General features: G+C 38.9%; 1 protein-coding gene across 5 annotated transcripts in view; it reads left to right on the top strand.

The window, feature by feature from the left end:
• Nucleotides 1-559: 559 nt before the first annotated feature.
• Nucleotides 560-27,419, top strand: part of CBR4 (carbonyl reductase 4) — a 130,949-nt gene continuing 104,089 nt past the window's right edge. For 4 of the 5 annotated variants that reach the window (XR_010112055.1, XM_008975255.4, XM_034959395.3 and 1 more), the window contains exons 1-4: nucleotides 560-3,157; nucleotides 5,362-5,482; nucleotides 6,225-6,361; nucleotides 17,166-17,300. Coding sequence is in view for 4 of the 5 variants with exons in the window: in XM_008975255.4 (XP_008973503.3) it covers nucleotides 3,016-3,157; nucleotides 5,362-5,482; nucleotides 6,225-6,361; nucleotides 17,166-17,300 (535 nt within the window). In the remaining variant the exon portion in view is untranslated. The remainder of the gene's footprint in view (nucleotides 3,158-5,361; nucleotides 5,483-6,224; nucleotides 6,362-17,165; nucleotides 17,301-27,419) is intronic. The other variant, XM_008975257.4, reaches the window with a different exon arrangement.

Below are 27,419 nucleotides of genomic sequence, written 5' to 3'. Positions count from 1 at the left end.
TACTAGGCATGCATATTTAAAAATTTGTATAACAGTCCTTATACATAAGGAATTTTCTCCTTTGATTGTGGGAGCCAAGAGAAAATATATCCTATGTGGATTTAAGTTAAAGTATAAAATATGGTTAAAATATTACCACAAAAGTGGCATGTTTAGTGAGAAGGAAAGACTAAAGGTGGGTCATTCTAATGGCTTCCTTCAATGTCCTGCTGGGTAGGGGAGACCCAGTTTAATTTACAGATCCTCACTTCACTATCAGGGGCTTACAGAGAAACTTCCCCTGCTGTAACCTTCTCAGCTAATGGGTGATGTGCTGTGATAGATGTATTCTCACCCGGGATAGTGGTGATATTGTATTAAGAGGGAAAAAAATAAATAATAACCTTGAGGTTTAACCTGAGGTATGTGTTGAATAAAAAGCCCAGCTTATCCATTTACTGTATATATACAGTGAGAAAAGTTGGAAGGTTTTCAGAATTCTGAATGTCACCTCATATCATGTGTTAGTGATCTTCATGATAGATGGCATAGATCTAAAAACCATTTTTTTTTTTGCTAAAATAACAATGTGTAGAAAAAAAATAATCACTTTCCTAGCAAATGGAGAGAACTGTTCAAAAGATAAACCTCTCTGGTTTGACCTAAGGTGCAGGAATACAGTTGGCATTTAGGCTGACCCTTATATGGGTAATTTATGTAAAACAGTTTTTTCTTTCCAAGATTGCATAGTGTATAGTAGGAAAGTGCATAGACAAATTTGATCTGGCCCATTTTTATATCACTGGGAAACTGTTTGTTTTTTAGAACACTTTTATTTTGAGACAGGGTCCTGCTGTGTCATGCAGGCTGGACTGCAGTGGTGCAATCATGGCTCACTGCAGCCTTGACCTCCTGGACTTACATGATCCTCCCAACTCAGCCTCCCGAGTAGCTGGGACCACAGGTAGGCCACCATGTCCAGCTAATTTTTTTTGTATTTTCTGTAGAGATGGGGGTCGGGGGGGCGGGGGTCTTGCTGTGTTTCCCAGGTTGGTTTTGAACTTCTGGACTCAAGCAATCCTCCTGTCTCGGCCTCCCAAAGTGCTGGGATTACAGGCATGAGCCACCATGCCTGGCCTGCTAATAGTTCTTAAATGCAGCTCTTATCTTGTTACTTCTGCAGTTAAAGGCCTGTTTAATGCTTGGCACCTGACTTTAAAGCTGACTATAATATAGCACCATCCCAAATTTCCTCAGGCTTGTTTCCTCATTGTTTCAAACATATATTGTTTCAAAGACACAATTTTTATGTGTGACTGTTTGCTTATATTGTTTAACTTCCTATTGTATTTGCTTTTAATAAAGTCTAATAGATGCTATGAAAACAGCCTTACAATCTCTTTTTCTTTTCATGAAGCTCACTGTCTACTACAATGCTTAGTGTGCCATTTAGGAGGACCTATGAGGAGGGAGTTTTGCTCAGGCTTCTCTGCTGCATAACCAGGAGGCTGATTTCTTACAGAAATTACCACTTGTAATTATATTTCCTTTGTTGCTTTCACTGGCAGGAAACTCTAAGTTTATGAATCTCTTCTTTAATACTAAATAGCTTCTTATAGCATGACTTTATTCGTATTTTTTCCACTGACCTAATTTATTGTTCTGGCCTTGTGGGAGAAGGGGCAGTGGTCCTCTTTGCCTTTCAAATTCAAATACTCATGTATTTTTGCAAACCATTTCAAATCTTTTTTTGGATCTAAATGGAACAGGAATAACAAATTTAAAATAATGCTCAACTTGCTTATTTACAGACTTTTTGCTCTAGTTTTCCTTTTTTCAAACCTCATCCAGCCCTCAAATCCAGCTTTTCCATGCACCCCTTCATTCTTCACTGATCTCCAGTTTCTCGGAGCTCTTGTGTTAATATAATTTTGCATTTTACTAAGTATGATTTTGGATACCTCCTAGTGTTTCATGTGTATTAGTCCTGTAGTTCTGGGTTGTAGTTTTTTTAGTGGTAGGGACCATGGCTCATACTTTTCTGAATCTAGTAAAATAATATTGTATCAAGAAATGCTTTCTGTTTACACTATAATTGTAACAAACATTGAGTTTTTTAGCTTATTAACTCTCAGAGCACCCAGTACATCTTATTTAGAATTGCAGGAACCCATTTTTGTTTCTCTACAGCAGTCGAAGCTTGTTTCATAGATCTTGCAAGACTATTCAATCATTCAGTTAAAATTCCTTGACCTCCTGCTGGATGATGTTCGACAGGGCATTCATCTTCACGACACCCTTCGCGATGAATGGTAACATCTGGGCGGGTAGAGGTCCATTTCTACAGCAACCTGGGGGAGGAACAGGTAGGGTAGGTTTTGGTGTGGGTGCGATTCTTGGGGACTTCTTCAACAGGTAGGACATCAGGTCTGTAGCCAAAACAACACCTGGGCGAAGGGCATATACCGGAGCCCCGACCGCTCATGCCCAGTAATGCTTTCTCTGGGTTCTAACTACGTGATCAGGTCGTCTCGGTTTGCCAGGGAAAGCCCAGCGTCTTGACAACCCTGTCAGTTCCGAACAAACCGGGTCGATTGGTCACCGGGGCTCGAATCCCGACTGATATGACCCAGCGGGGACAGAGGATAACCCTCAGTGCCACAAGTACATTTCCCACCGAGCAGCGCGCCTGCGCCAGTTGCTCTCGTGCGTCAAGACTACAGGTCCCAGCAAGCATCGAGGCCCTCTCCAGGCCGTTCTTCCGCCGGCGGGGAGCTCTCGCCGGCGTATTTGTTAGGTGTGGCGCGGAAGAGTCCGTGCGTGATGACGTCGACGCGGCGACGTCGAGCTCTTCCTCCTTTTCACGGCGTCTTGCATTACTATTGTCCGGCTGCAGGAGGTGTCGAGCGGCGTTATTTTTTTTTGCGGTTTGCCTTTTTTTTTTTTTTTTGGAACCGCGGTTGTTTAAAAGCCTGAGGGAACCTGGAGAGGGGCTCCCACTCCCTACCCTCTTTCCTCCGAGTTTGTGACTCCGAGATGGACAAAGTGTGTGCTGTTTTTGGAGGCTCCCGAGGCATTGGCAGGGCTGTGGCCCAGTTAATGGCCCGGAAAGGCTACCGACTGGCGGTCATTGCCAGAAACCTGGAAGGGGCCAAAGCCGCCGCCGGTGACCTCGGCGGTAGGTACCAAACTGGAGTTGTCCAGTTGTGTGGCCGCGGTCCAGGCGCCTAAAGAAAATCTCCTTTGTAAAAAGAGTGGGTCTGGCCTTTAAGGCTCTGGGATTACTCGATGCAGCCGCGTGCAGGCGCTCTCCCGTTCCAAGGGTAGAATGCGTCTCGTGCAGAAACCCGCGATCTCCCTATGCCTCGCAGAATGCCGGCCACGCAGCTTGCCGCCGAGGGCTGAACACTTGGGGTTTTCTTTGAGACCTCGTAGTCTTGTGAGGCCCCGCTATACGCACCCTCCGCCCTGCGGCTAGTGCTAACGCTGAGGAGCTTCCCTGTTGTGGGAGAGAGCCACGTAACAGTTTACTTTTAATGTAGGGAAAAGGGCGAGTTCTCGGCCCCCGGAGACAGGGCTGGGCCGAAAGGAGTTCAGGCAGGAAAGGTGGGAGTGCAGGTATCAACGGCTCCCTTCAGTTTTGCCCAAGGGCCGTGCCTTGGCCCTGCGCGAATGCACAAAGCAGTGTTTGATAGAGAAACCCTTTTGAGTACCAGCCAATTTTGAGATAGACCTGGTTTGCTTTAATGTTATTAAATTGTTTTGGTGAGTTTTGCAAATGGACAATTGAACTTTGTTCTGCCAAATTCTTTTTTATTGCATTTAAACTTAAGGGTTTTTTATTTCCGGCTTATTATTAATGGATTAGTCATTTTGTGAATATAACTCTTCATTGAGTTTAGGGAGAAATAGGACGTTAGATCCGAAGATGCTATTTGTTTAATCACCAGAATGGACAAAATTATACTTCATTTACTATCAGGGAGGCATGGGGAGAACAGAGGCCTAGGGGTGCGTCTTGTGGCTCTTACTGTTTTTGTGTATCTGTTTTTTTTTTTTTTTTTTTTTTTTTTGAGAGGGCTTCCCATTATGTTGCCCGGGCTGTACCCCAACTCCTGATTTACTGGCTCTAGAGATCTTCTCGCCTCAGCCTCCCAAGGACCTGGGACTATAGACGCCAGGTGTGGCTGTTCATTTTTAAGTTAACATTATTGATCGGTTTGGTATCACCTGTTCAGTGCTGGTTGGGAGACTATTGGGCTCTCTAAAAGAAAAAAGATTCTGTAAGTTACAGGTCAGGGAGAGTGTCAGTGAATGCTTCTTGAAGCTCATATTCTTTGCCATTCTAACAAAGGAGGGGAAGAGTGGTGACCCTTACTGTGTCACCCCAAGCCATCAGTGTTTGCTGGACTGAATTGAAGCCATTAGTTGGGCTTTCAAAGGTGGTTGTGGACACAACAAGTCTTCGGGTGAAAACCAAGAGTAAGAGAGACACAGGATGCTTTTGGGCCCTGCATTCCTTTGGATCGTGTTCCATGAGTGATTGGTTTTCATCTAGAAAGTATAATTCCCCAGGTCGCTTACTGTTTCCAAAGGCTTGATGGGGTAGTGTTGGTGTAAGCATATTTATCAAGGTCAGACAGAAGATAAAGAATTGTTTTAGCTTTTAAAAACAATCCTACATTTTAGAGTATTAAAATGGTAGATTACATAGGGAATGCTTTGTTTTTCTTTTAAGTGTAGTTTTTTTTTGGCATTTAACCATCATTTTTTAAAAGTGGTAAGTAACAGTTGCTTTTAGTAAAAAGTGTTTTTTTCCCCCCGTGGTTTGTAGTTTTAGCATTTTTACAGCTTCCTGTGTTGTCTCATCTCTCCTGATGGTCAGGTTTGAATAATAGTCGTTATAATATATGTGCCATAGTGCATCCGTAGCACTTAAAAAGAAGAAACCCAAGAGTTCCTGTTCAGGGCCAAAGAAACTAATTCAACAAAAACCTGACAGAATTAGACATAAATTTCAAAAAAGGAATATAAAACCCAGAAGACTGTCGAATTGGGTAGCATGAATTCAGTGTTAAAGCTATAAATATTAGATGAATCTTACAGAGCCTTTATAACTTGAAAAAGCCCTCCCCTCTTTGTTGATTAAAAAGAAAATTTTAAAATTAACTTTCTGTAGTAGTACTTTATTTCCTCTTTGTTCCCGCATCCCAGTTTCATTAGACCAACTCTATGAAAGCCAGGCCTCGTGACATTACTTTTTTAATCTTTAGGTTCTAGATTAGCACAGGCCTGCCATCTTAGATAGATGCTTAACAAATGTGTATTGAGTAAATTTAAAATTTGAGTTATAAGTAATTCTTATTTAACTTTGTTGTGTAGGAGATCATTTGGCATTTAGCTGTGATGTTGCTAAAGAACATGATGTTCAAAATACATTTGAAGAGATGGAGAAACATTTAGGTCGAGTAAATTTCTTGGTAAATGCAGCTGGTATTAACAGGTTGGTCACAGATTTAAATAAGTTTCTTATATATATTTAAAACTTTTATTCCTAATATGCCTTTGATTGGTATAAGTTAATATGTTTATTTTGCTTCTAACTAGGAGAAAAAGCTATTTTAAAACTTGTCAATCCATAAATTATTTTCTTTTATATTGAGATACAACATATAATAAATGTCCAGTTTAGTCGATTTTAACATTGTAATCATCACCCATATTGAGCCGTAGAATGTTTCCAGTGCTCCAGAAGGTAGTGTCTTCTCAATACTTCCTTGTTGGTAACTATTTTCTGAGTTTTGTCACCACAGATAAGTTTTGCCAGTTTGTGAACTTAATACTAATAGAATCATGGAGTGGATATTATTTTTTAAAAGATGAATTTAGGAGAGAATATTTAGAATAACATATTAATTTTCTTGCTAAACAAGGCTTAGTATGGCAGTTGCTCAGGCCATTCAAACTATTTTGGCTATATGTTACTACTTTTAGGGGTTAAGAATATTTGCCACTCAAACTGAGAAGGAGTAGCAACCTGTCTTCCAAGTGGATCCTTTCTGGTTTATCAATTGTTATTTTAATGTTTCTCAAGCCAAGTTCAAAATGGGACTCTAGGTATTCTAGCTATTCTAGCTCAGATAGGAAGCACTTCTTGCACTCTCAGTAAAAATGTTATATCAGTCTTGACCTTTTTGGTTTTTATCTTGTTATTATATGCTATTAAATGCTGTTTCTTTTTGTAGGGATGGTCTTTTAGTAAGAACAAAAACTGAAGATATGGTATCTCAGCTTCATACTAACCTCTTGGGTTCCATGCTGACCTGTAAAGCTGCCATGAGGACTATGATTCAACAACAGGGAGGGTCTATTGTTAATGTAGGTGAGTCTTCACCTTTGTGAATTTATGATTATGCCATAATACCATACCATAAAAATATTTAATCCACGAATTTGTGATTTATTGTGAAACACGAATGAAATTTATATTATCTATGGAAAAAAGGATTTAATTAATTGATTAATGAGTAAAATAAGAATCACACATTCACATCCCTATAGGAGTCAGGCAGGTGTTAAATGAGTGACACCACTGAGAACTGGAAAAATGACAGTACCAGCCATGTGATAAATGATATCCAGCTTCATTGTCCAGAGCCCCTATGGAATGGTGGAGGCCACCACTTAGATTCAGTAGATTGTTGCCGTGCAAGAATGTGGTCCCAGTTTTGCCAGCAATTTTGATTTTTCAAGAGAAATTGGATCATCCTGATTTTTATGTGAATTTTTTTTTTTTTTTTTTTTTTTTTTTTAAATAGAGACGAGGTCACGCTATGTGGCCTAGGCTGGTCTTTAACTCATGGGCTCAAGTGATCCTCCCGAAGTGCTGGGATTACAGAGGTGAGCCACGTGCCCAGCCAGGAACCTGATTTTTAAAACATGGACAAGGAATTAAAGTAGACAGTGGTGGCTAAGTAATATTGTCTATAGCAGTTGCATGGGTTACTGTTAAATCTTGTGTAGAGGTTTAAAGGAAGATAAAATTTCTTTGTTTTTAAGAATGGTTGTAAGTAACCCCTAGTTTTCAGTTCATCTAACCCACAGGGCAGATAAACTGTGGAGTATATGCCTGTAGAACTTAAAATGCAAAATGACTTGAAATTTTATTTCAGTTTGGTAATTTGGAAATAATAGTATACCATCTGCTTTTTATTTTCAAATGGTAATACCTTAAAAGGCCACAGAAGGGAGATGCTGCTCCATAAAAGTAAGTGACCGTGTTCTTTTAAATGTAGGAAATGGTTTTTCAAGCCAGAATTTAGAGTTTTTCTGTTTTGAAAGTGAGAAAAGGAAAGAATACTATGCTAATAAACTAAGGGGACATGAGAGCATTTTGGACATTTACCCTTAAAAATTTAAGGGATCCGTTTTCTTATGTAAGAGGTTAGTCAATGAGTCAACCTTTGCCTTTTAACACAGCCAGATAAGGACTTTGGATACTTATAAGCAGGCAAACAGGCCTGTATCTATCACCTGATAACCCGAGGTATATTTGTTTAACTCTAAAATCTTCTTTTTTTTTTAGGTGTATTTAAAAAACCCATTAGTCCTCCTTATGCATGCAAAACTTTTAGAATTGAGCTAAAAGTAAATAATAGATAGTAAATTGAGAATCTTACTACAGGAAGGACTACTTTAAACTGCCAGACACTTCATTGGTATTTCAGAAATTACCACTTTTTGATCTGATGAACAGTAGTGCGTGGCACGAATCAAAGCTGCTAAAGCTTGTGTTTTTTTTTTCTTTTAAAAGCCACTCATATTTAGCAATTGGGGGTTGTATACTAACTTTAGTGACACTACTGTTAATAAGTTCTGATAACCCGCTACCATCGGACCAGCACTGTTTTGGTATTTTTTTCGTGCATGTATTTTTCTCTTTTTGTGTCTCTCTGTATTTTTCTTTCTGATAAACACCCCTCTATCCATATGCATTTCTTCAGTCTGATGTGTGTTCTCTCTGTGTACTTCGCAGTTCTCTTCCTTTGTTATTAATTGGCCTACAATATATAATGTAGATAAATATTCTAATACTGAACTTGTTGATTCTAATAGAGAAATGTTTGGAATGTTTTCTTTTTTTAAAATTACTTAAAAAAAATTTTGTGAGGTCCTTGATTAATTTTTATATCATAAGTACAGGTCAGTGGTGCAGAAAATTACTTCCCCACTTCTGTTTTGCAAGAGTTTATTTGCATATAGTTGATATTTGAATTAAAAATTATTATTACATATTCATTAGATGTGGTCACTCAAGAATCTTCAGTAGGCAGTACAGTTTACAATATATCACTGAATGTAATGAAATTGCACTTTTACAAAAAGTGTATAATTGAAGCTTTGCCAATTTAGATTGACAGTACAAGCATGTCTCGCAGATATTGTAGCTTTGGTTCTGCTCCACCAGAATAAAGCTAATATCTCAAGAATGTAAGTCACACAAATTGAATTGCTGCAATCTCATGATAAAACAAATGGGTGAGGAGTTGCTTCTTATGTATGGATAAACAAAGTTGTTTCTCAAGATGGAATCTACTTGTGAAGATGTGAATACTGTTGACATGACAAAGGATTTAGAATATCCTATAAACTTAGTTGATAAAGCAATAGCAGGGATTGAGAGGAGAGGCTCCAATTTTTAAAGTTCTACTTGGATAAAATGCTATCAAAGAGCATCACATGCTGCAGAGAAATCTTTCATGAAATGAGGAGTCAATCAATGTGGCAAATTTTGTCTTATCCAATTGTTTAGTTTCTCAGTGCGTGTAAAAGTTATATTATGGTCTATTAAGTATGCAGTAGCATTATATCTAAAAAACAATGTAAATACTTTGTTACTAAAAAAATACTTTATTGCTAAAAAATGCTAATGATCATCTGAGCTTCTGGCAAGTCATAATCTTTTTGCTGGCAGAGGGTCTTGCCTTGATATTTATGGCTGCTGACTGATAATAGTGGCTGTGGCAATTTCTTTTTTTTTTTATTTTATTTTATTATTGTTATACTTTAAGTTTTAGGGTACACGTGCACAATGTGCAGGTTAGTTACATATGTATACATGTGCCATGCTGGTGTGCTGCACCCATTAACTCGTCATTTAGCATTAGGTATATCTCCTAATGCTATCCCTCCCCGCTCCCCCCACCCCACAACAGTCCCCAGAGTGTGATGTTCCCCTTCCTGTGTCCATGTGTTCTCATTGTTCAATTCCCACCTATGAGTGAGAACATGCGGTGTGTGGTTTTTTGTCCTTGCGATAGTTTACTGAGAATGATGATTTCCAGTTTCATCCATGTCCCTACAAAGGACATGAACTCATCATTTTTTATGGCTGCTTAGTATTCCATGGTGTATATGTGCCACATTTTCTTAATCCAGTCTGTCATTGTTGGACATTTGATTTGGTTCCAAGTCTTAGAATAAGACAAAATTTGCCACATTGATTGACTCTTCATTTCATGAGAGATTTCTCTGCAGCATGTGATGCTGTTTGATAGCATTTTATCCAAGTAGATCTTTAAAAATTGGAGCCACTCCTCTCAATCCCTGCTATTGCTTTATCAACTAAGTTTATAGGATATTGTAAATCCTTTGTCATTTCAACAGTATTCACATCTTCACAAGGAAGAGATTCCACCTTGAGAAACAACTTTGTTTATCCATACATAAGAAGCAACTACTCACCCATTTGTTTTATCATAAGATTGCAGCAATTCAGTCACATCTTCAGGCTCCATTTGTAATTCTGCTCCACTGAAGTCTTGAACCCCGCAAAGTCATCCATGAAGGTTAAAATAACTTCTTTCAAACTCCTGTTAATGTTGGTATTTTGACCTGCCATGAATCACAAATGTTCTGAATGGCATATAGAATGGTGAATCCTTTCCAGAAGGCTTTTAATTTACTTTGCCCAGATTCCTAAGAGGAATTACTATTTATGACTGCTATAGACTTATAAAGTGTTTCTTAAATAAGACTTGAAAGTCAAAATTATCCCTCGATCCATGAGCTGAAGAAAGGATATTGTGTTAACAGGCACGAAAACAACATTAATCTCCTTGTACATATCCATCAGAGCTCTTTGGTGATCAGATGCATTGTCAGTGAGCAGTAATATTTTGTTTGTGGCACCCCAACAGCAGTAAACATTAAGAATCACTGACCACAGATTGTTATAACAGATGTAATAATAATGAAAAAGTTTAAGATGGTATGAAAATTACCAAAATGTGACAAAGAGACACAGAGTGAGCACTGCTCACAGTGAGCCATGGTGTTGGAAAAGTGGTAATAGAATTGCTTGTTGCAGGGTTGCTAACAGTCCCTAGAGTGTGATGTTCCCCTTCCTGTGTCCATGTGTTCTCATTGTTCAATTCCCACCTTTGAGTGAGAACATGTGGTGTGTGGTTTTCTGTCCTTGCGATAGTTTACTGAGAATGATGATATCCAATTTCATCCATGTCCCTACAAAGGACGTGAACTCATCATTTGAAATTTTTTTTACAATTGAAAGCCTTCAATTTGTAAAAAAAAAAAAAAAAAAAAAAAAAAAAAATGCAATATCTGCAAAGCACAATAAAGCAGAACAATAAAATGAGTTATGCATGTAATTCAATTTTAGTGAGATTTAGCTTCAAATGAACTAGTTTTTAGGGTGAAAATGAGAGCTTTCTGCCTTATGTCTGTGTTGTAGAATCATAAAATTAGTCAGCTTTTGTCTGACTTTTTCTGGCTTTAACCTCTACCTGCTGGAAGCCTTTATAAATACCACAGAATTTTCATCATATCTGACCTACTCAGAGATTAGAGTGCATCCCCTTCATGTAATGGATCAATTCGCAAGCACCTGCATTGGCAGTTTTTTTTTATTTTTTTTTATTATACTTTAAGTTTTAGGGTACATGTGCACATTGTGCAGGTTAGTTACATATGTATACATGTGCCATGCTGGTGCGCTGCACCCACTAACTCGTCATCTAGCATTAGGTATATCTCCCAATGCTATCCCTCCCCACTCCCCCCTCCCCACCACAGTCCCCATAGTGTGATATTCCCCTTCCTGTGTCCATGTGATCTCATTGTTCAATTCCCACCTATGAGTGAGAATATGCGGTGTTTGGTTTTTTGTTCTTGCGATAGTTTACTGAGAATGATGGTTTCCAATTTCATCCATGTCCCTACAAAGGACATGAACTCATCATTTTTTATGGCTGCATAGTATTCCATGGTGTATATGTGCCACATTTTCTTAATCCAGTCTATCATTGTTGGACATTTGGGTTGGTTCCAAGTCTTTGCTATTGTGAATAATGCCGCAATAAACATACGTGTGCATGTGTCTTTATAGCAGCATGATTTATAGTCATTTGGGTATATACCCAGTAATGGGATGGCTGGGTCAAATGGTATTTCTAGTTCTAGGTCCCTGAGGAATCGCCACACTGACTTCCACAATGGTTGAACTAGTTTACAGTCCCACCAACAGTGTAAAAGTGTTCCTATTTCTCCACATCCTCTCTAGCACCTGTTGTTTCCTGACTTTTTAATGATTGCCATTCTAACTGGTGTGAGATGATATCTCATAGTGGTTTTGATTTGCATTTCTCTGATGGCCAGTGATGATGAGCATTTTTTCATGTGTTTTTTGGCTGCATAAATGTCTTCTTTTGAGAAGTGTCTGTTCGTGTCCTTCGCCCACTTTTTGATGGGGTTGTTTGTTTTTTTCTTGTAAATTTGTTTGAGTTCATTGTAGATTCTGGATATTAGCCCTTTGTCAGATGAGTAGGTTGCGAAAATTTTTTCCCATGTTGTAGGTTGCCTGTTCACTCTGATGGTAGTTTCTTTTGCTGTGCAGAAGCTCTTTAGTTTAATTAGATCCCATTTGTCAATTTTGGCTTTGGTTGCCATTGCTTTTGGTGTTTTGGACATGAAGTCCTTGCCCACGCCTATGTCCTGAATGGTAATGCCTAGGTTTTCTTCTAGGGTTTTTATGGTTTTAGGTCTGATGTTTAAATCTTTAATCCATCTTGAATTGATTTTTGTATAAGGTGTAAGGAAGGGATCCAGTTTCAGCTTTCTACATATGGCTAGCCAGTTTTCCCAGCACCATTTATGAAATAGGGAATCCTTTCCCCATTGCTTGTTTTTCTCAGGTTTGTCAAAGATCAGATAGTTGTAGGTATGCGGCATTATTTCTGAGGGCTCTGTTCTGTTCCATTGATCTATATCTCTGTTTTGGTACCAGTACCATGCTGTTTTGGTTACTGTAGCCTTGTAGTATAGTTTGAAGTCAGGTAGTGTGATGCCTCCAGCTTTGTTCTTTTGGCTTAGGATTGACTTGGTGATGCGGGCTCTTTTTTGGTTCCATATGAACTTTAAAGTAGTTTTTTCCAATTCTGTGAAGAAAGTCATTGGTAGCTTGATGGGGATGGCATTGAATCTGTAAATTACCTTGGGCAGTATGGCCATTTTCACGATATTGATTCTTCCTACCCATGAGCATGGAATGTTCTTCCATTTGTTTGTATCCTCTTTTATTTCCTTCAGCAGTGGTTTGTAGTTCTCCTTGAAGAGGTCCTTCACATCCCTTGTAAGTTGGATTCCTAGGTATTTTATTCTCTTTGAAGCAATTGTGAATGGGAGTTCACTCATGATTTGGCTCTCTGTTTGTCTGTTGTTGGTGTATAGGAATGCTTGTGATTTTTGTACATTGATTTTGTATCCTGAGACTTTGCTGAAGTTGCTTATCAGCTTAAGGAGATTTTGGGCTGAGACGACGGGTTTTCTAGATAAACAATCATGTCGTCTGCAAACAGGGACAATTTGACTTCCTCTTTTCCTAATTGAATACCCTTTATTTCCTTCTCCTGCCTGATTGCCCTGGCCAGAACTTCCAACACTATGTTGAATAGGAGTGGTGAGAGAGGGCATCCCTGTCTTGTGCCAGTTTTCAAAGGGAATGCTTCCAGTTTTTGCCCATTCAGTATGATATTGGCTGTGGGTTTGTCATAGATAGCTCTTATTATTTTGAAATACGTCCCATCAATACCTAATTTATTGAGAGTTTTTAGCATGAAGGGTTGTTGAATTTTGTCAAAGGCTTTTTCTGCATCTATTGAGATAATCATGTGGTTTTTGTCTTTGGCTCTGTTTATATGCCGGATTACATTTATTGATTTGCGTATATTGAACCAGCCTTGCATCCCAGGGATGAAGCCCACTTGATCATGGTGGATAAGCTTTTTGATGTGCTGCTGGATTCGGTTTGCCAGTATTTTATTGAGGATTTTTGCATCAATGTTCATCAAGGATATTGGTCTAAAATTCTCTTTTTTGGTTGTGTCTCTGCCCGGCTTTGGTATCAGAATGATGCTGGCCTCATAAAATGAGTTAGGGAGGATTCCCTCTTTTTCTATTGATTGGAATAGTTTCAGAAGGAATGGTACCAGTTCCTCCTTGTACCTCTGGTAGAATTTGGCTGTGAATCCATCTGGTCCTGGACTCTTTTTGGTTGGTAAACTATTGATTATTGCCACAATTTCAGCTCCTGTTATTGGTCTATTCAGAGATTCAACTTCTTCCTGGTTTAGTCTTGGGAGAGTGTATGTGTCGAGGAATGTATCCATTTCTTCTAGATTTTCTAGTTTATTTGCGTAGAGGTGTTTGTAGTATTCTCTGATGGTAGTTTGTATTTCTGTGGGTTCGGTGGTGATATCCCCTTTATCATTTTTTATTGTGTCTATTTGATTCTTCTCTCTTTTTTTCTTTATTAGTCTTGCTAGCGGTCTATCAATTTTGTTGATCCTTTCAAAAAACCAGCTCCTGGATTCATTGATTTTTTGAAGGGTTTTTTGTGTCTCTATTTCCTTCAGTTCTGCTCTGATTTTAGTTATTTCTTGCCTTCTGCTAGCTTTTGAATGTGTTTGCTCTTGCTTTTCTAGTTCTTTTAATTGTGATGTTAGGGTGTCAATTTTGGATCTTTCCTGCTTTCTCTTGTGGGCATTTAGTGCTATAAATTTCCCTCTACACACTGCTTTGAATGCGTCCCAGAGATTCTGGTATGTTGTGTCTTTGTTCTCGTTGGTTTCAAAGAACATCTTTATTTCTGCCTTCATTTCGTTATGTACCCAGTAGTCATTCAGGAGCAGGTTGTTCAGTTTCCATGTAGTTGAGCGGCTTTGAGTGAGATTCTTAATCCTGAGTTCTAGTTTGATTGCACTGTGGTCTGAGAGATAGTTTGTTATAATTTCTGTTCTTTTACATTTGCTGAGGAGAGCTTTACTTCCAACTATGTGGTCAATTTTGGAATAGGCGTGGTGTGGTGCTGAAAAAAATGTATATTCTGTTGATTTGGGGTGGAGAGTTCTGTAGATGTCTATTAGGTCCGCTTGGTGCAGAGCTGAGTTCAATTCCTGGGTATCCTTGTTGACTTTCTGTCTCGTTGATCTGTCTAATGTTGACAGTGGGGTGTTAAAGTCTCCCATTATTAATGTGTGGGAGTCTAAGTCTCTTTGTAGGTCACTCAGGACTTGCTTTATGAATCTGGGTGCTCCTGTATTGGGTGCATATATATTTAGGATAGTTAGCTCCTCTTGTTGAATTGATCCCTTTACCATTATGTAATGGCCTTCTTTGTCTCTTTTGATCTTTGTTGGTTTAAAGTCTGTTTTATCAGAGACTAGGATTGCAACCCCTGCCTTTTTTTGTTTTCCATTTGCTTGGTAGATCTTCCTCCATCCTTTTATTTTGAGCCTATGTGTGTGTCTGCACGTGAGATGGGTTTCCTGAATACAGCACACTGATGGGTCTTGACTCTTTATCCAAATTGCCAGTGTGTGTCTTTTAATTGGAGAATTTAGTCCATTTACATTTAAAGTTAATATTGTTATGTGTGAATTTGATCCTGTCATTATGATGTTAGCTGGTGATTTTGCTCGTTAGTTGATGCAGTTTCTTCCTAGTCTCGATGGTCTTTACATTTTGGCATGATTTTGCAGCGGCTGGTACCGGTTGTTTCTTTCCATGTTTAGCGCTTCCTTCAGGAGCTCTTTTAGGGCAGGCCTGGTGGTGACAAAATCTCTCAGCATTTGCTTGTCTGTAAAGTATTTTATTTCTCCTTCACTTATGAAGCTTAGTTTGGCTGGATATGAAATTCTGGGTTGAAAATTCTTTTCTTTAAGAATGTTGAATATTGGCCCCCACTCTCTTCTGGCTTGTAGGGTTTCTGCCGAGAGATCTGCTGTTAGTCTGATGGGCTTCCCTTTGAGTGTAACCCGACCTTTCTCTCTGGCTGCCCTTAACATTTTTTCCTTCATTTCAACTTTGGTGAATCTGACAATTATGTGTCTTGGAGTTGCTCTTCTCGAGGAGTATCTTTGTGGCGTTCTCTGTATTTCCTGAATCTGAACGTTGGCCTGCCTTGCTAGATTGGGGAGGTTCTCCTGGATAATATCCTGCAGAGTGTTTTCCAACTTGGTTCCATTCTCCGCATCACCTTCAGGTACACCAATCAGACGTAGATTTGGTCTTTTCACATAGTCCCATATTTCTTGGAGGCTTTGCTCATTTCTTTTTATTCTTTTTTCTCTAAACTTCCCTTCTCACTTCATTTCATTCGTTTCATCTTCCATTGCTGATACCCTTTCTTCCAGTTGATCGCATCAGCTCCTGAGGCTTCTGCATTCTTCACGTAGTTCTCGAGCCTTGGTTTGCAGTTCCATCAGCTCCTTTAAGCACTTCTCTGTATTGGTTATTCTAGTTATACATTCTTCTAAATTTTTTTCAAAGTTTTCAACTTCTTTGCCTTTGGTTTGAATGTCCTCCCATAGCTCAGAGTAATTTGATCGTCTGAAGCCTTCCTCTCTCAGCTCGTCAAAGTCATTCTCCATCCAGCTTTGTTCCGTTGCTGGTGAGGAACTGCGTTCCTTAGGAGGAGGAGAGGCGCTCTGCGTTTTAGAGTTTCCAGTTTTTCTGTTCTGTTTTTTCCCCATCTTTGTGGTTTTATCTGCTTTTGGTCTTTGATGATGGTGATGTACAGATGGGTTTTCGGTGTGGATGTCCTTTTTGTTTGTTAGTTTTCCTTCTAACAGACAGGACCCTCAGCTGCAGGTCTGTTGGAATACCCTGCCGTGTGAGGTGTCAGTGTGCCCCTGCTGGGGGGTGCCTCCCAGTTAGGCTGCTCGGGGTTCAGGGGTCAGGGACCCACTTGAGGAGGCAGTCTGCCCGTTCTCAGATCTCCAGCTGCGTGCTGGGAGAACCACTGCTCTCTTCAAAGCTGTCAGACAGGGACATTTAAGTCTGCAGAGGTTACTGCTGTCTTTTTGTTTGTCTGTGCCCTGCCCCCAGAGGTGGAGCCTACAGAGGCAGGCAGGCCTCCTTGAGCTGTGGTGGGCTCCACCCAGTTCGAGCTTCCCTGCTGCTTTGTTTACCTAAGCAAGCCTGGGCAATGGCGGGCGCCCCTCCCCCAGCCTCGCTGCCGCCTTGCAGTTTGATCTCAGACTGCTGTGCTAGCAACCAGCGAGACTCCGTGGGCGTAGGACCCTCCGAGCCAGGTGTGGGATATAGTCTCGTGGTGCGCCGTTTTTTAAGCCGGTCTGAAAAGCGCAATATTCTGGTGGGAGTGACCCGATTTTCCAGGTGCCGTCCGTCACCCCTTTCTTTGACTCGGAAAGGGAACTCCCCGACCCCTTGCGCTTCCCAGGTGAGGCAATGCCTCGCCCTGCTTCGGCTCACGCACGGTGCGCGCACCCACTGACCTGCGCCCACTGTCTGGCACTCCCTAGTGAGATGAACCCGGTACCTCAGATGGAAATGCAGAAATCACCCGTCTTCTGCGTCGCTCACGCTGGGAGCTGTAGACCGGAGCTGTTCCTATTCGGCCATCTTGGCTCCTCCCCGCATTGGCAGTTTTATATCAGCTGCTTTCAGATGCTGTTTTCTGTATGTATCTGGAGCAGACTTGGACTCTTAAATCTTCCGTAAATGACTGATGACATGTTTAGAATTTCTAATTTTAACAAAGGACAAGGTGAAGTGGGTTTTACCTTTTTGTTTACTATAAATTATCTGAATTTTCAAGTAACCCCATTAATTGAATTTAATACAGTTTTTTTTTTTTTTTGTCCTAGGAAGCATTGTTGGCTTAAAAGGCAACTCTGGCCAGTCCGTTTACAGTGCCAGTAAAGGAGGATTAGTTGGATTTTCACGTGCTCTTGCTAAAGAGGTAGCAAGAAAGAAAATTAGAGTGAATGTAGTTGCACCAGGTTAGTGAAAATTTTATTAAAATAACTTGATTATGATTATTGTTTTATAGGGAAGCCATTATTTGGAACATTACTAATTGACATCTGGGTAGAATAGTTTGTAAAATGATTGTGAAAAGAATCAAATAATGAACTGGTGGACTCAAAAAAATTTTTTGTACCTCATATTCTATATAAAGTCTATGTGTTAGCCTGTTTGCATTGCTCTAAAGGACTGTCTGAGGTAATTCATAAAGAAAAGAGGCTTATTTGGCTCTCGGGCCTGCAGGCTGTACAAGCATGACACCAACATCTGCTCAGCTTCTGGTGAGGCCCAGGAAACTTTTTTTCAGTCATGGCAGAAGGTAAAGAGGTAGCAGGCAAGTCATATGGGGATAGCAGGAGCAAGAGAGAGAGGAGGTGGCAGGCTCTAAACAACCAGCTCTGGCATGAACTAGCAGTGAGAACTCATTATTTACCATGTGGAGGGCACCAAGCTATTCATGAGGAATCCGCCTCCATGACCCAGACACCTCCCGCTAGGCCCACCTCCAACATTGGGAATCACATTTCAACATGAGATTTGGAGGGGACAAACATCCAAACCATAAGAGTCTTTATTTTTAAATTTTGCACTAGTGGAATAACTTAAGGTGGAGAGGGTCTTAGAAATAGTTTTTTCCAGTCATTTTTGTAGATTAGAAAACTGTACCTGGGATTCAGAGTGACTTGCCTAAGGTTACACAGCTAGTTTATGGAAGAACTGTTACTAAAAGCTTTGTCTTTTGATTTCCACCTAATGGGAGCTTAAAAATAATGTCCTACCAGGTGTGGTAGCTCATGTGGGAGGCTGAGGCAGGAGTATTGTGAGGCCAGGAGTTCCAGATCAGCCTGAGCAACATAGCAAGATGCTGTCTGTACCGAAAAAAAAAAAAAAAAAAATTAGCTGGGTGTGGTGGTGCACACCTATAGTCCCAGCTATTTGGGAGGCTGAAGCAGGAGGATTGCTGGAGCCCAGGAGTTGGAGGTTGCAGTGAGCTATGATCATGCCATTGTACTCCAACCTAGGTGACAGAGCAAGACCCTGTTGAGACCCTGTCTCTATAAAAATTAAAATTCTTTTTAGATTTTCTTTATATCATTACACAAACTTTAGATAGTTTTGTCCTTTTACTACTATGGTCTGTCTAAACTATCTGGAACCTCCCATTTTCCTAATTTTTACTTTTCCATTATTTGCCTTTTGCCAAGGTACTAGTTGATAAAATTGCCTGGATTAATGAAGAGGGTAATAAAAAGGTGCTAAAACTCAAAAATATATCATCACTAATTAGCTGGTGTGCTAGAAATTTTGATTAGGTATTTACTTGGTTTTTGAGTAACACAAGTGTTTTTATCTACCTCTGCCAGTTAGCCATGGAATCTTTGTCCTAGCCTACTGTAGGTACTTAAGAATTAATCACCTATATAAGAAAAGGCAGTTTATTTTGGTTTGCTGGTCGTTTGTAAGAAAGAGAGGGCTGAAGTAGACCTTTGCTACCTTTCCCTTTCCAGTCACTAATGGCTCCAGCTTGGATCTTACAGTTGGTGTTTTCTTTGGCACTGAAGTTGAGCCAGCAGGTATCAGGGATTTATCAAAATATCCTGTTAACCCTTTTGGTCTATAGTGTGTCTTTATTTCAATTCTTTTCTTTTCTTTTTTTTTTTTTTCTCACAGTGACTAGCTGCATTCAGACATTCTAAATCTATGAATATTTGATAAGTGACTGTGGTTCAGATACATCTATTTGCTGGGAGTAGGGAGAGAAAGAAAAAGAAAAAACAATCCAAAAGCAGCATTGTTGTTGTCTTAGCACTGTTTTCCCTTTGTGTATGCTTTATGCAAGCTGATTGATTTTTAGCGTTAGCCTAGATGAACTATCTGTGGAATAAATTATTTGTGATTTGGAACTACATGTATTTGCTTCCTTCTCTTTTCAGGATTGGAATACTGTGGGTAATGAGGGGTTAATTTTAGTTCATGATAATTTAAAAGAATGGTTTAGGGGAATGGAAGTGTTCTTAGCTAACAATAACTCATGCAGCAAACTTTCTGGCATGTCTCCTACATGTAGGGGCTGAGCTAGCTCCCCAAATTACAGGAATGAATAAGATATTTCTGCACAAGGAGCTAAGTATAGTGAAAAAGACTGACATGTAAACAAATAATTGCAGTGTCATAGGACGAATGTAAAATAGAGGTACATATATGGTGCTATAGAAATGTTGAAGAAGGAAAGAATGCTTAATTTTGTCTAGTTTAGAGTAAATAGTTGTCAAGGCAGTAGACTAAATAGTGGGAATCCAGTTTGCATACTAAGGGGAAGTTTTAAGATTGTTATGGAAGTGTGGTTGTAGTCTTTCTTTCTTAAAGATTTTACTTTCCAGTGCAGTTTTTTTTTTTTTTTTGAAAGTGGTGGTTTTATTTATCACTCTCCTTTTTTGTTGAGCATACAACCCTTATAGAGCATAATATATATTTATATATTATAGATTTCCAGTGCAATTTATACTACAGATAAAAACCTGTAGCTGAAAATGTGGCCATTTAATAGAGTGGCCTTTATGTATATTTAGCAGATTTGATGGTATGAATATGCATCATTTGTCAGAAGCAAAGTGCAACTTGAAATAGTAGAATTAAATCAGTTCTGTGGATTATTTACCAACTTTATTTTAGATAGTAATTTCAACCAGATTCTTCAACAGATCTTGTAACACAGCTAACAAACATCACAGTTAACAAATATGTGTCCTTTTATGTCAGTTTTCCTGGTCACCTTCAAATGGAGTTTCCAATTAGCAGGAAAACAGTTTAAAAGCAAATTATAACAGGAAAAGCAAGGAACAAGGAAAATAATAAATTAGGCTGCCATTCATTGCCTAATACTGTTGACTTTTTAAAGATCAATAGCTGCTAATCTTTGGTATTACTTTAAATATAAAATAAACTTCATGGGAAAATCATACTGATTGGAAAATATTGAATATTAGAAATAATATTTGATAAATGGAAACTATAATGGCTGTATTACCTTAAAAATATATGTGTTTTGAATAGATAATACATATTGTACAAAATTCAAAAGTACAAAAAGGCATAAAGAGTCTTTTCTCCTCTGGATATTCGGTTACTTAAAAGTAGTTGCTGTTAACTACAAAGTTTGTTTTGTATTTCATATATAAGCCAATAAAGCGTGCTGGGCATGAGTGTAAGAAAACACAAATTGTATCATGCAATTCACAGCTTTCTGTATCTTCCTTTATTCATAGAACAAGAACAAGATACCTTGGTGATGTTTCTGTGTTATTCCATATAGAGCTGCTTCACTTTTTTAAATAACAGCTTTGTGGAAATACAATTCACATACCATAGAATTCACCCATTTAAAGTTTACAATTCAGTCAATTCAGTGGTTTTAGTATAGTCCCAGAATTGTTCAATCTTCACCACAGTAAATTTTAGAACGTTTTCATCATCCTTAAAGAAATCCTAAACCCATTAGCATTCATTCCCTATTTCTTTCCAATCTCCCCAGTACACTAAACTACTTTCTGTATCTACAGATTTGCGTATTCTGGACATTTCATATAAATGGAATCATGTAATATTTGGTGTTTTGTGACTGTTGTGTCACTTTTAGTGACTGAATGAAAACAGAAAATGATGTTTGTTTTAAAGGTATACCTAATTTATTTAACCTGTTGCCTTTTGATGGACATTTAGTTTTGTTCTGAACGTTTTCTGTTATAACTAATGATGCAGTGACAATACTTGTATGGAGTTTATTTTGCACATTTGCAAGTATATGAGTGTAATCTTGGGACTGGAACTGCAAAGGCTTCAGAGGTATGTGCATTTTTAATTTTGACAAATAGTATTATGTTTATTTCTACAGGATACCTTAAGTGTTTCAGTACTTTATTTATTTTTTAAGTTGAAGAGCTTTTATGTTTACTACTTGGAGAAAATCTTGTTGACAAAGATTTGCATGAGTTTGTTAGCTACTCAGAGAAGATATTCTAAGTGTTCTTATGTGCTGTTTGGAATGAAGCTGATTTCCCACTCTGCTTCCCTCTACAAATATAATATTAAGACATAGAAATTTGTTCTGGTTAAAATCTTGGTTTAGCTTTTTGGTAAGAGCCTTATTTCTTCTCCCTTAGAAAAGTGTTGGGTTGTTTTTGTTCTTTCTGAGTCCTAGAAACTTACATCAAAGAGTGGACATCTGAGCTGACAGATACATCAAATAGTGCCCCATCTCACAATTGTTAGTACTAGTGATAGGCTAAAATCCTGATGCCTTTTTAAATATAAAGGCTCTGCTGTATATAAAAATGTTGAAAACTAAAATAATGACCTAGGGATATGGAAATGAGGTGTTTCTATTTATACTTTATAGCTAGTCAGAAATTGATAAAGGATATAATCTTTTTAAAAAAATTGTTTAAAAATTTTTTTGAGATGGGGTTTCATTCTGTTGCCTAGGTTGGAGTATAGTGGTGCAGTCTTGGCTCACTGCAGCCTCGACCTTCTGGGTTCAAGCGATCCTCCTGCCTCAGTAGTAGCTGGGATTACAGGCATAAGCCACCACACCTGGCCTATATCTTTAGAGTTTATCAAATATAAATCCTCATTGGGCAGGAGCCATGCATTTACCTTTTTGAGCAAGAGTGTCCCTGTTCCTAAAGAGTTCCTATAAAAATTGAACTGGGTTTTTAATCAAATATATGGAACTAAACTAGAAGTATCTTTGCTCTAAATTGGTTTAATGCTTGTCATTTCAGTTATCTTTTCGTTGAGTTAAGAAGTGATAACTTTGTAGCCAATTGGAAACCTCTGACTGTCCAGGTGATGTAGTAGCATCATTTGTTGGACAGTGGCATCTACTGGTAGTCTGTAAATTTTATAGCCTAGTTTGAAAGGCATTGTTAATATATACCTAGCAAAAAGGGGAGTAGAGCACAATTTCCAGAATTGTATAAATGAAGTGAAAGAATGATATGGGGGAGAGTCCTTTGGGGCCAAGGAGAGAGAGCACAGACCGGAAAGTAATACAAGTAGAAAGAAGGGTGTGTGAGTTGTTTAAGGACTATTAATCTCTCTCTTCAGGTCTGTGATACATGATATGGAACCCAAGAGACCATTTATATGTCATGCCCTGGGTTGTGAATATATTTATAAATGAAGATCACGTGGTTCATAACCTTTAATATAAAATGACATGGAAGTTCCATACAGCCCAGAGTAATTTATCATTAGAGACTAGCTTTACATTTTTAATTTAATTTCTGATAAATTTTATTTAATTTCTGATAAAGTGGGGACAGATACATGAGTTTTAAAAAGCTACAGACAGATTATTAGGGCAGTAAAACTATTCTGTCTGCTACTGTAATGGTGGACACATGATATTATGCATTTGTCCATACCTGTAGAACTGTACAGTCTAAAGAGTGAACCCTTAGCTTGTGAAGACAAAATGGTATTAATAAATGAATAAATAAATAAATAAAGAGTGAACCCTAATGTAAACTATGGACTTTACTTAATAATGTATCAATATTGGTTTATCACTTATAATAAATGTGCCACACTAAGGTAAGATGTTAGTAATAGGGGGAAATGGAAAGGGGGGGTGATGTGAAAAGGGGGTGCACGGGATCTATCTGAACGTTGTGTTCAATTTTTCTGTAAACCTAAAATTCCTCAAAAATGTAAAGTTTATAAATTTTTTAAAAAGCTACAGAAAATGAAGAGAGGCTCTTTGGACATGTTCATGTCCTCCATAGAAAATAACATAATCAAAGAGGAAAAACCAGCATTGGTGAATTCATCCCTTCCTTTCAACTTGGCCTCTCTCACGCACTTTACTTTTAGTGCAGAGTTCAGTGATGGCTAGCAGCTGTCCCCTGATATTTGTTATTCCAAGTATCCATTCATAGGTCTGGGGAGAGGTTGTGGCAAGCTTTCCCTAAATAAATCACACCCTTATCTTCTAAGCTTGAGCAGTGGAGGGAGACTTTTCATTCGAGGTGGGTGGCTGAACATCATCATTCCTGTTCTGGACTTCCTGTAATCATGTTGGATTCAGAGGGCACCACTCTCTCTTGTACAGATCTGACCTAACATAGACATAGACTATAGCAGAGAGGAATCCAGGCTATAACATTTAACAAGACCTTATTAAAAGCTTCAAGATGTTAGCCTTTATCTGTTCCATATCTAGCCTACTTGGTTGTTTTTGGGGGATCACATGTCTGACCTCCAAACTGGAAACGTCTAACTCTCCAGGAGATGCAGTAGCATTATTTGTTGGACAGTGGCACCTACTGGTAGTTTGTAATGTTTATAGCCTAGTGTGAAAGGCATTGTAAATGTATACCTAGCAAAAAGGGGAGTAGAGCAAAATTTCTAGAGTTTTACAAATGAAATGAAAGGATGATATGGGGGAGAGTCCTTTGGGGCCAAGGAGAGAGAGCACAGACTAGAAAGTAATACAAGCAGAAAGAAGGATGTCAGCCCATGTCTGTGTGGTAGAGGTCATCTTTCCATCTCACTGGGATTGTCCCTGAAAGTGTCTCACTGCTTAGGTCTCCTTGCCTGTCTAAGGCTTGGAGACCTTCCAGTATCTCATGCCTTATTCTAGATCTGCTTTTTTCCCGAGGTGAAAAAACCTGTTCAAATGGTCACTCACAACTTTTGTGGCCTTACTTTTTGTCTCTGAAAGGACAAACGTATCAGAACTAACATCCACCCAGAAGAAGGGCCGATCAGTTCCTTTCAACACAGCATGGATGAAAACCCAGGTTAGCGTTAGTGCTTCTTGAATTGGAAGTATTCTAACCTCTATGTACCTACCAATGTAAGAACTGAGGGCCCTTTTAAGGGAACTTACATTCCTAAAGTTCAAGTCAAGTTGTCATGAAGAGTACTTAATGAGGCATACTTTTAATCTTTGAATCGTAGTGTTGTAGGGTAAAAGAAACCTCAGGCCAGGCTGCATGGTGGCTCACGCCTGTAATCCCAGTACTTTGGGAGACCAAGGCAGGCTGATCACTTAAGGCCAGTAGTTTGAGACCAGCCCAACCAACCTGGTGAAACCCTGTCTCCACTAAAAATACAAAATTAGCCTGGTGTGGTGATGCATGCGTGTAATCCTAACTACTCGGGAGGCTAAGGCAGAAGAATTGTTTGAACCCAGGAGGCGGAGGTTTCAGTGAGCCGAGATCATGCCATTGCACTCCAGCCTGGGTGACAGGGGCCAAATTCCGTCTCAAAAAAAAAAAAAAAACAAAACAAAAAACAAACAAACAAAAAAACTAGCCAGGTGTGGTGGTAGGTGCCTGTTGTCCCAGCTACTGGGGAGGCTGAGGCAGGATAATTGCTTGAACCTGGGAGTCAGAGGTTGCAGTGAGCCGCGATTGTGCCACTGCACTCCAGCTTGGGTGACAGAGCCAGACTGTCTCAAAAGAAAAAAAGCAAAAAAGAAAAAACAGAAAAGAAACCTCAGAGATCTGTCATTTTCCACCTATTTCATTCATTTTATGATACAGAAATGGTCATTCAGTTGCAGATAGTACATGACTGTTGGGATCAGGCCCCCAAATCTGGCCATAAACTGGCCCCAAAACTGGCCATAAACAAAATCCCTGCAGCACCGTGACCTGTTCGTGATGGCCATGACACCCACGCTGAAGATTGTGGGTTTACCGGAATGAGGGCAAGGAACACCTGGCCCACCCAGGGTGGAAAACCACTTAAAGGCGTTCCTGAACCACAGACAATAGCATGAGCGATCTGTGCCTTAAGGACATGCTCCTGCTGCTGATAACTAGCCAGACCCATCCCTTTATTTCGGCCCATCCCTTTGTTTCCCGTAAGGAATACTTTTAGTTAATCTATCATCTATAGAAACAATGCTTATCACTGGCTTGCTGTCAATAAATATGTGGGTGAATGTCTGTTTGAGGCTCTCAGCTCTGAAGGCTATGAGACCCCTGATTTCCCACTCCACACTATATTTCTGTGTGTGTCTTTAATTCCTCTAGTGCTGCTGTGTTAAGGTCTCCGTGACCGAGCTGGTCTCAGCACATGACTTTTCTCGGGTGATAGCTTTAATAGTATCAGCAGAGCAGGGAACAGAATCTAGTTTAATGTGTCCTAATCCAGTGGTTTTTTTTAACCACAAAATACTGCCTTTGAGAAAAGGCCAGGCCAGCAGAGTCAGAAGTTGAGCCTGGGATTTGCATAGTCACAAGGTCTTTCTTGCAAACCATTTCTACTGTAGTTTATTGTGTTTTTCTGTTTTTGTTTTTTAGGTTAAAATGCATCGATTTTTATGCTGACAGTTTGTGAGAGTTACTAGGAAGTATTCTATGCTAATTTTGCTAGAGTTCGAAAAGAACTTAAAGGATAATTGTGTCTTATCTTTGAGAAGATAACGTGAACTTTTACATGTTTTTGACAATTTTTATTCATTCTGCTTTTATTACAAGTGTGAGATGAGGTTTTCTTCCTAGGATACTCTCTGAGGCACTTTTGAAAATACTTTTGTTGGCTGGGCACAGTGGCTCACGCCTGTAATCCTAGCACTTTGGGAGGCTGAGGTGGGTGGATCACCTGAGGTCAGGAGTTCAGGACCATCCTGGCCAACCTGGTGAAACCCCGTCTCTACTAAAAATACAAAAATTAGCTGGGCGTGGTGGCGTGTGCCTGTAGTCCCAGCTACTGGGGAGCCTGAGGCAGGAGAATCGCTTGAACCCAGGAGGTTGCGGTGAGCCGAGATCGCACCCCTGCCTTCCAGCCTGGTGACAGAGTGAGACTCTTGTCTCAAAAAAAAAAAAAAAAAAAAGGAAAATACATGTATCTAAAGACAGAAAACTTTGGACAGCGAGAACCCCCATGATATTGTTCTTAAGCTGATTGGATTGCCTGTTGATTATTGTGGCTCTTCGCTGTAAATTAAGTTTCATTTATAGTTTGTTGGAAATTCTGCAGAGGCTAGTATCAATATCTGTGTTAGCTGCTTCTCCTTTTATTCTTGCATTCCTTCTGGCCTTCTCATTCTTCTTAAAGATGAGAGGATATGAAGGAAATATTGCTGACTTTTAAAATAAATGTGGTAAGATTTTATGGCAGAGAAGACTGTATTTCACTGTGTAATTTCACAGTGAAACATACATAATACAAAATTAGTTTTGTTATTCCAGGCCTTCATTACAGACTATCTGAAGGTAGTACTGTGTGTATTTTTTCAACAACTTTTTATCTGAATACAAAAATAATATATATATCTGTTGTAGACAGTTTGGAAAGAGCAGAAAAATATAAAGAAAATAAAAATCATTACCTGTAATTCTAGTATCTAATGATAATCACTGTTAATATTTTGGTATATAGTACTTTTTTCAGTCATTAGTATAAGTTCTTTGTTGTGTTTTTAATAGTGGTATAACTTAATTCATTTGTAACCTACATTTTATACACAAATGTTACTTTTAGATTTAAGTATCCTTCTATAGCATAATTTTTATTTTTTATTTTTATCTTATTCATTTATTTGTATAAATACAAATGAATGCAGGTGCAGATGCAGTTTGGTTATATGCATAGATTTCATAGTGGGAAGTCAGGGCTTTTAGGGTATCTGTCACCTGAATAACACCCATTGTACCTATTAGGTAATTTCTTATTCACCTCTGTCCCACCCTCTCACCCTTCTGAATCTCCATTGTGATCACATCCACGTGTACACATTCTTTAGCTCCGAGTTACAAGTGAGAACATATAGCATTATTTTTAATACCTGCATTATTCTGTTGTATGGCTGTATCATAACTTATTTAACCAGTTTCTTATTGAAAGACATTCAGCTTGTTTCAGTTTTTTCTAATGAAAGTGTCATTCATAAGCTTCATGATAGACAAATCTGAATATTTTTCACAAGACTTTTAAGAAAATGCGTAGATATTTATAACTGCAAACCTAAAGAAAGGAAAGTTAAGTAATTACATAGTATTGCATAATAAACCAATGGCCTAATGTTAATTCTTAATTCATTGTTTACTTCACATTTATTATGGTACTTTAAAAGGTAA

Source organism: Pan paniscus, chromosome 3, assembly GCF_029289425.2.
Source record: "Pan paniscus chromosome 3, NHGRI_mPanPan1-v2.0_pri, whole genome shotgun sequence".
Taxonomy (NCBI): Eukaryota; Metazoa; Chordata; class Mammalia; order Primates; family Hominidae; genus Pan; species Pan paniscus.
The sequence above is the reverse complement of the archived record's forward strand: the minus strand, read 5'-3'. Positions and strand labels throughout refer to the sequence as shown.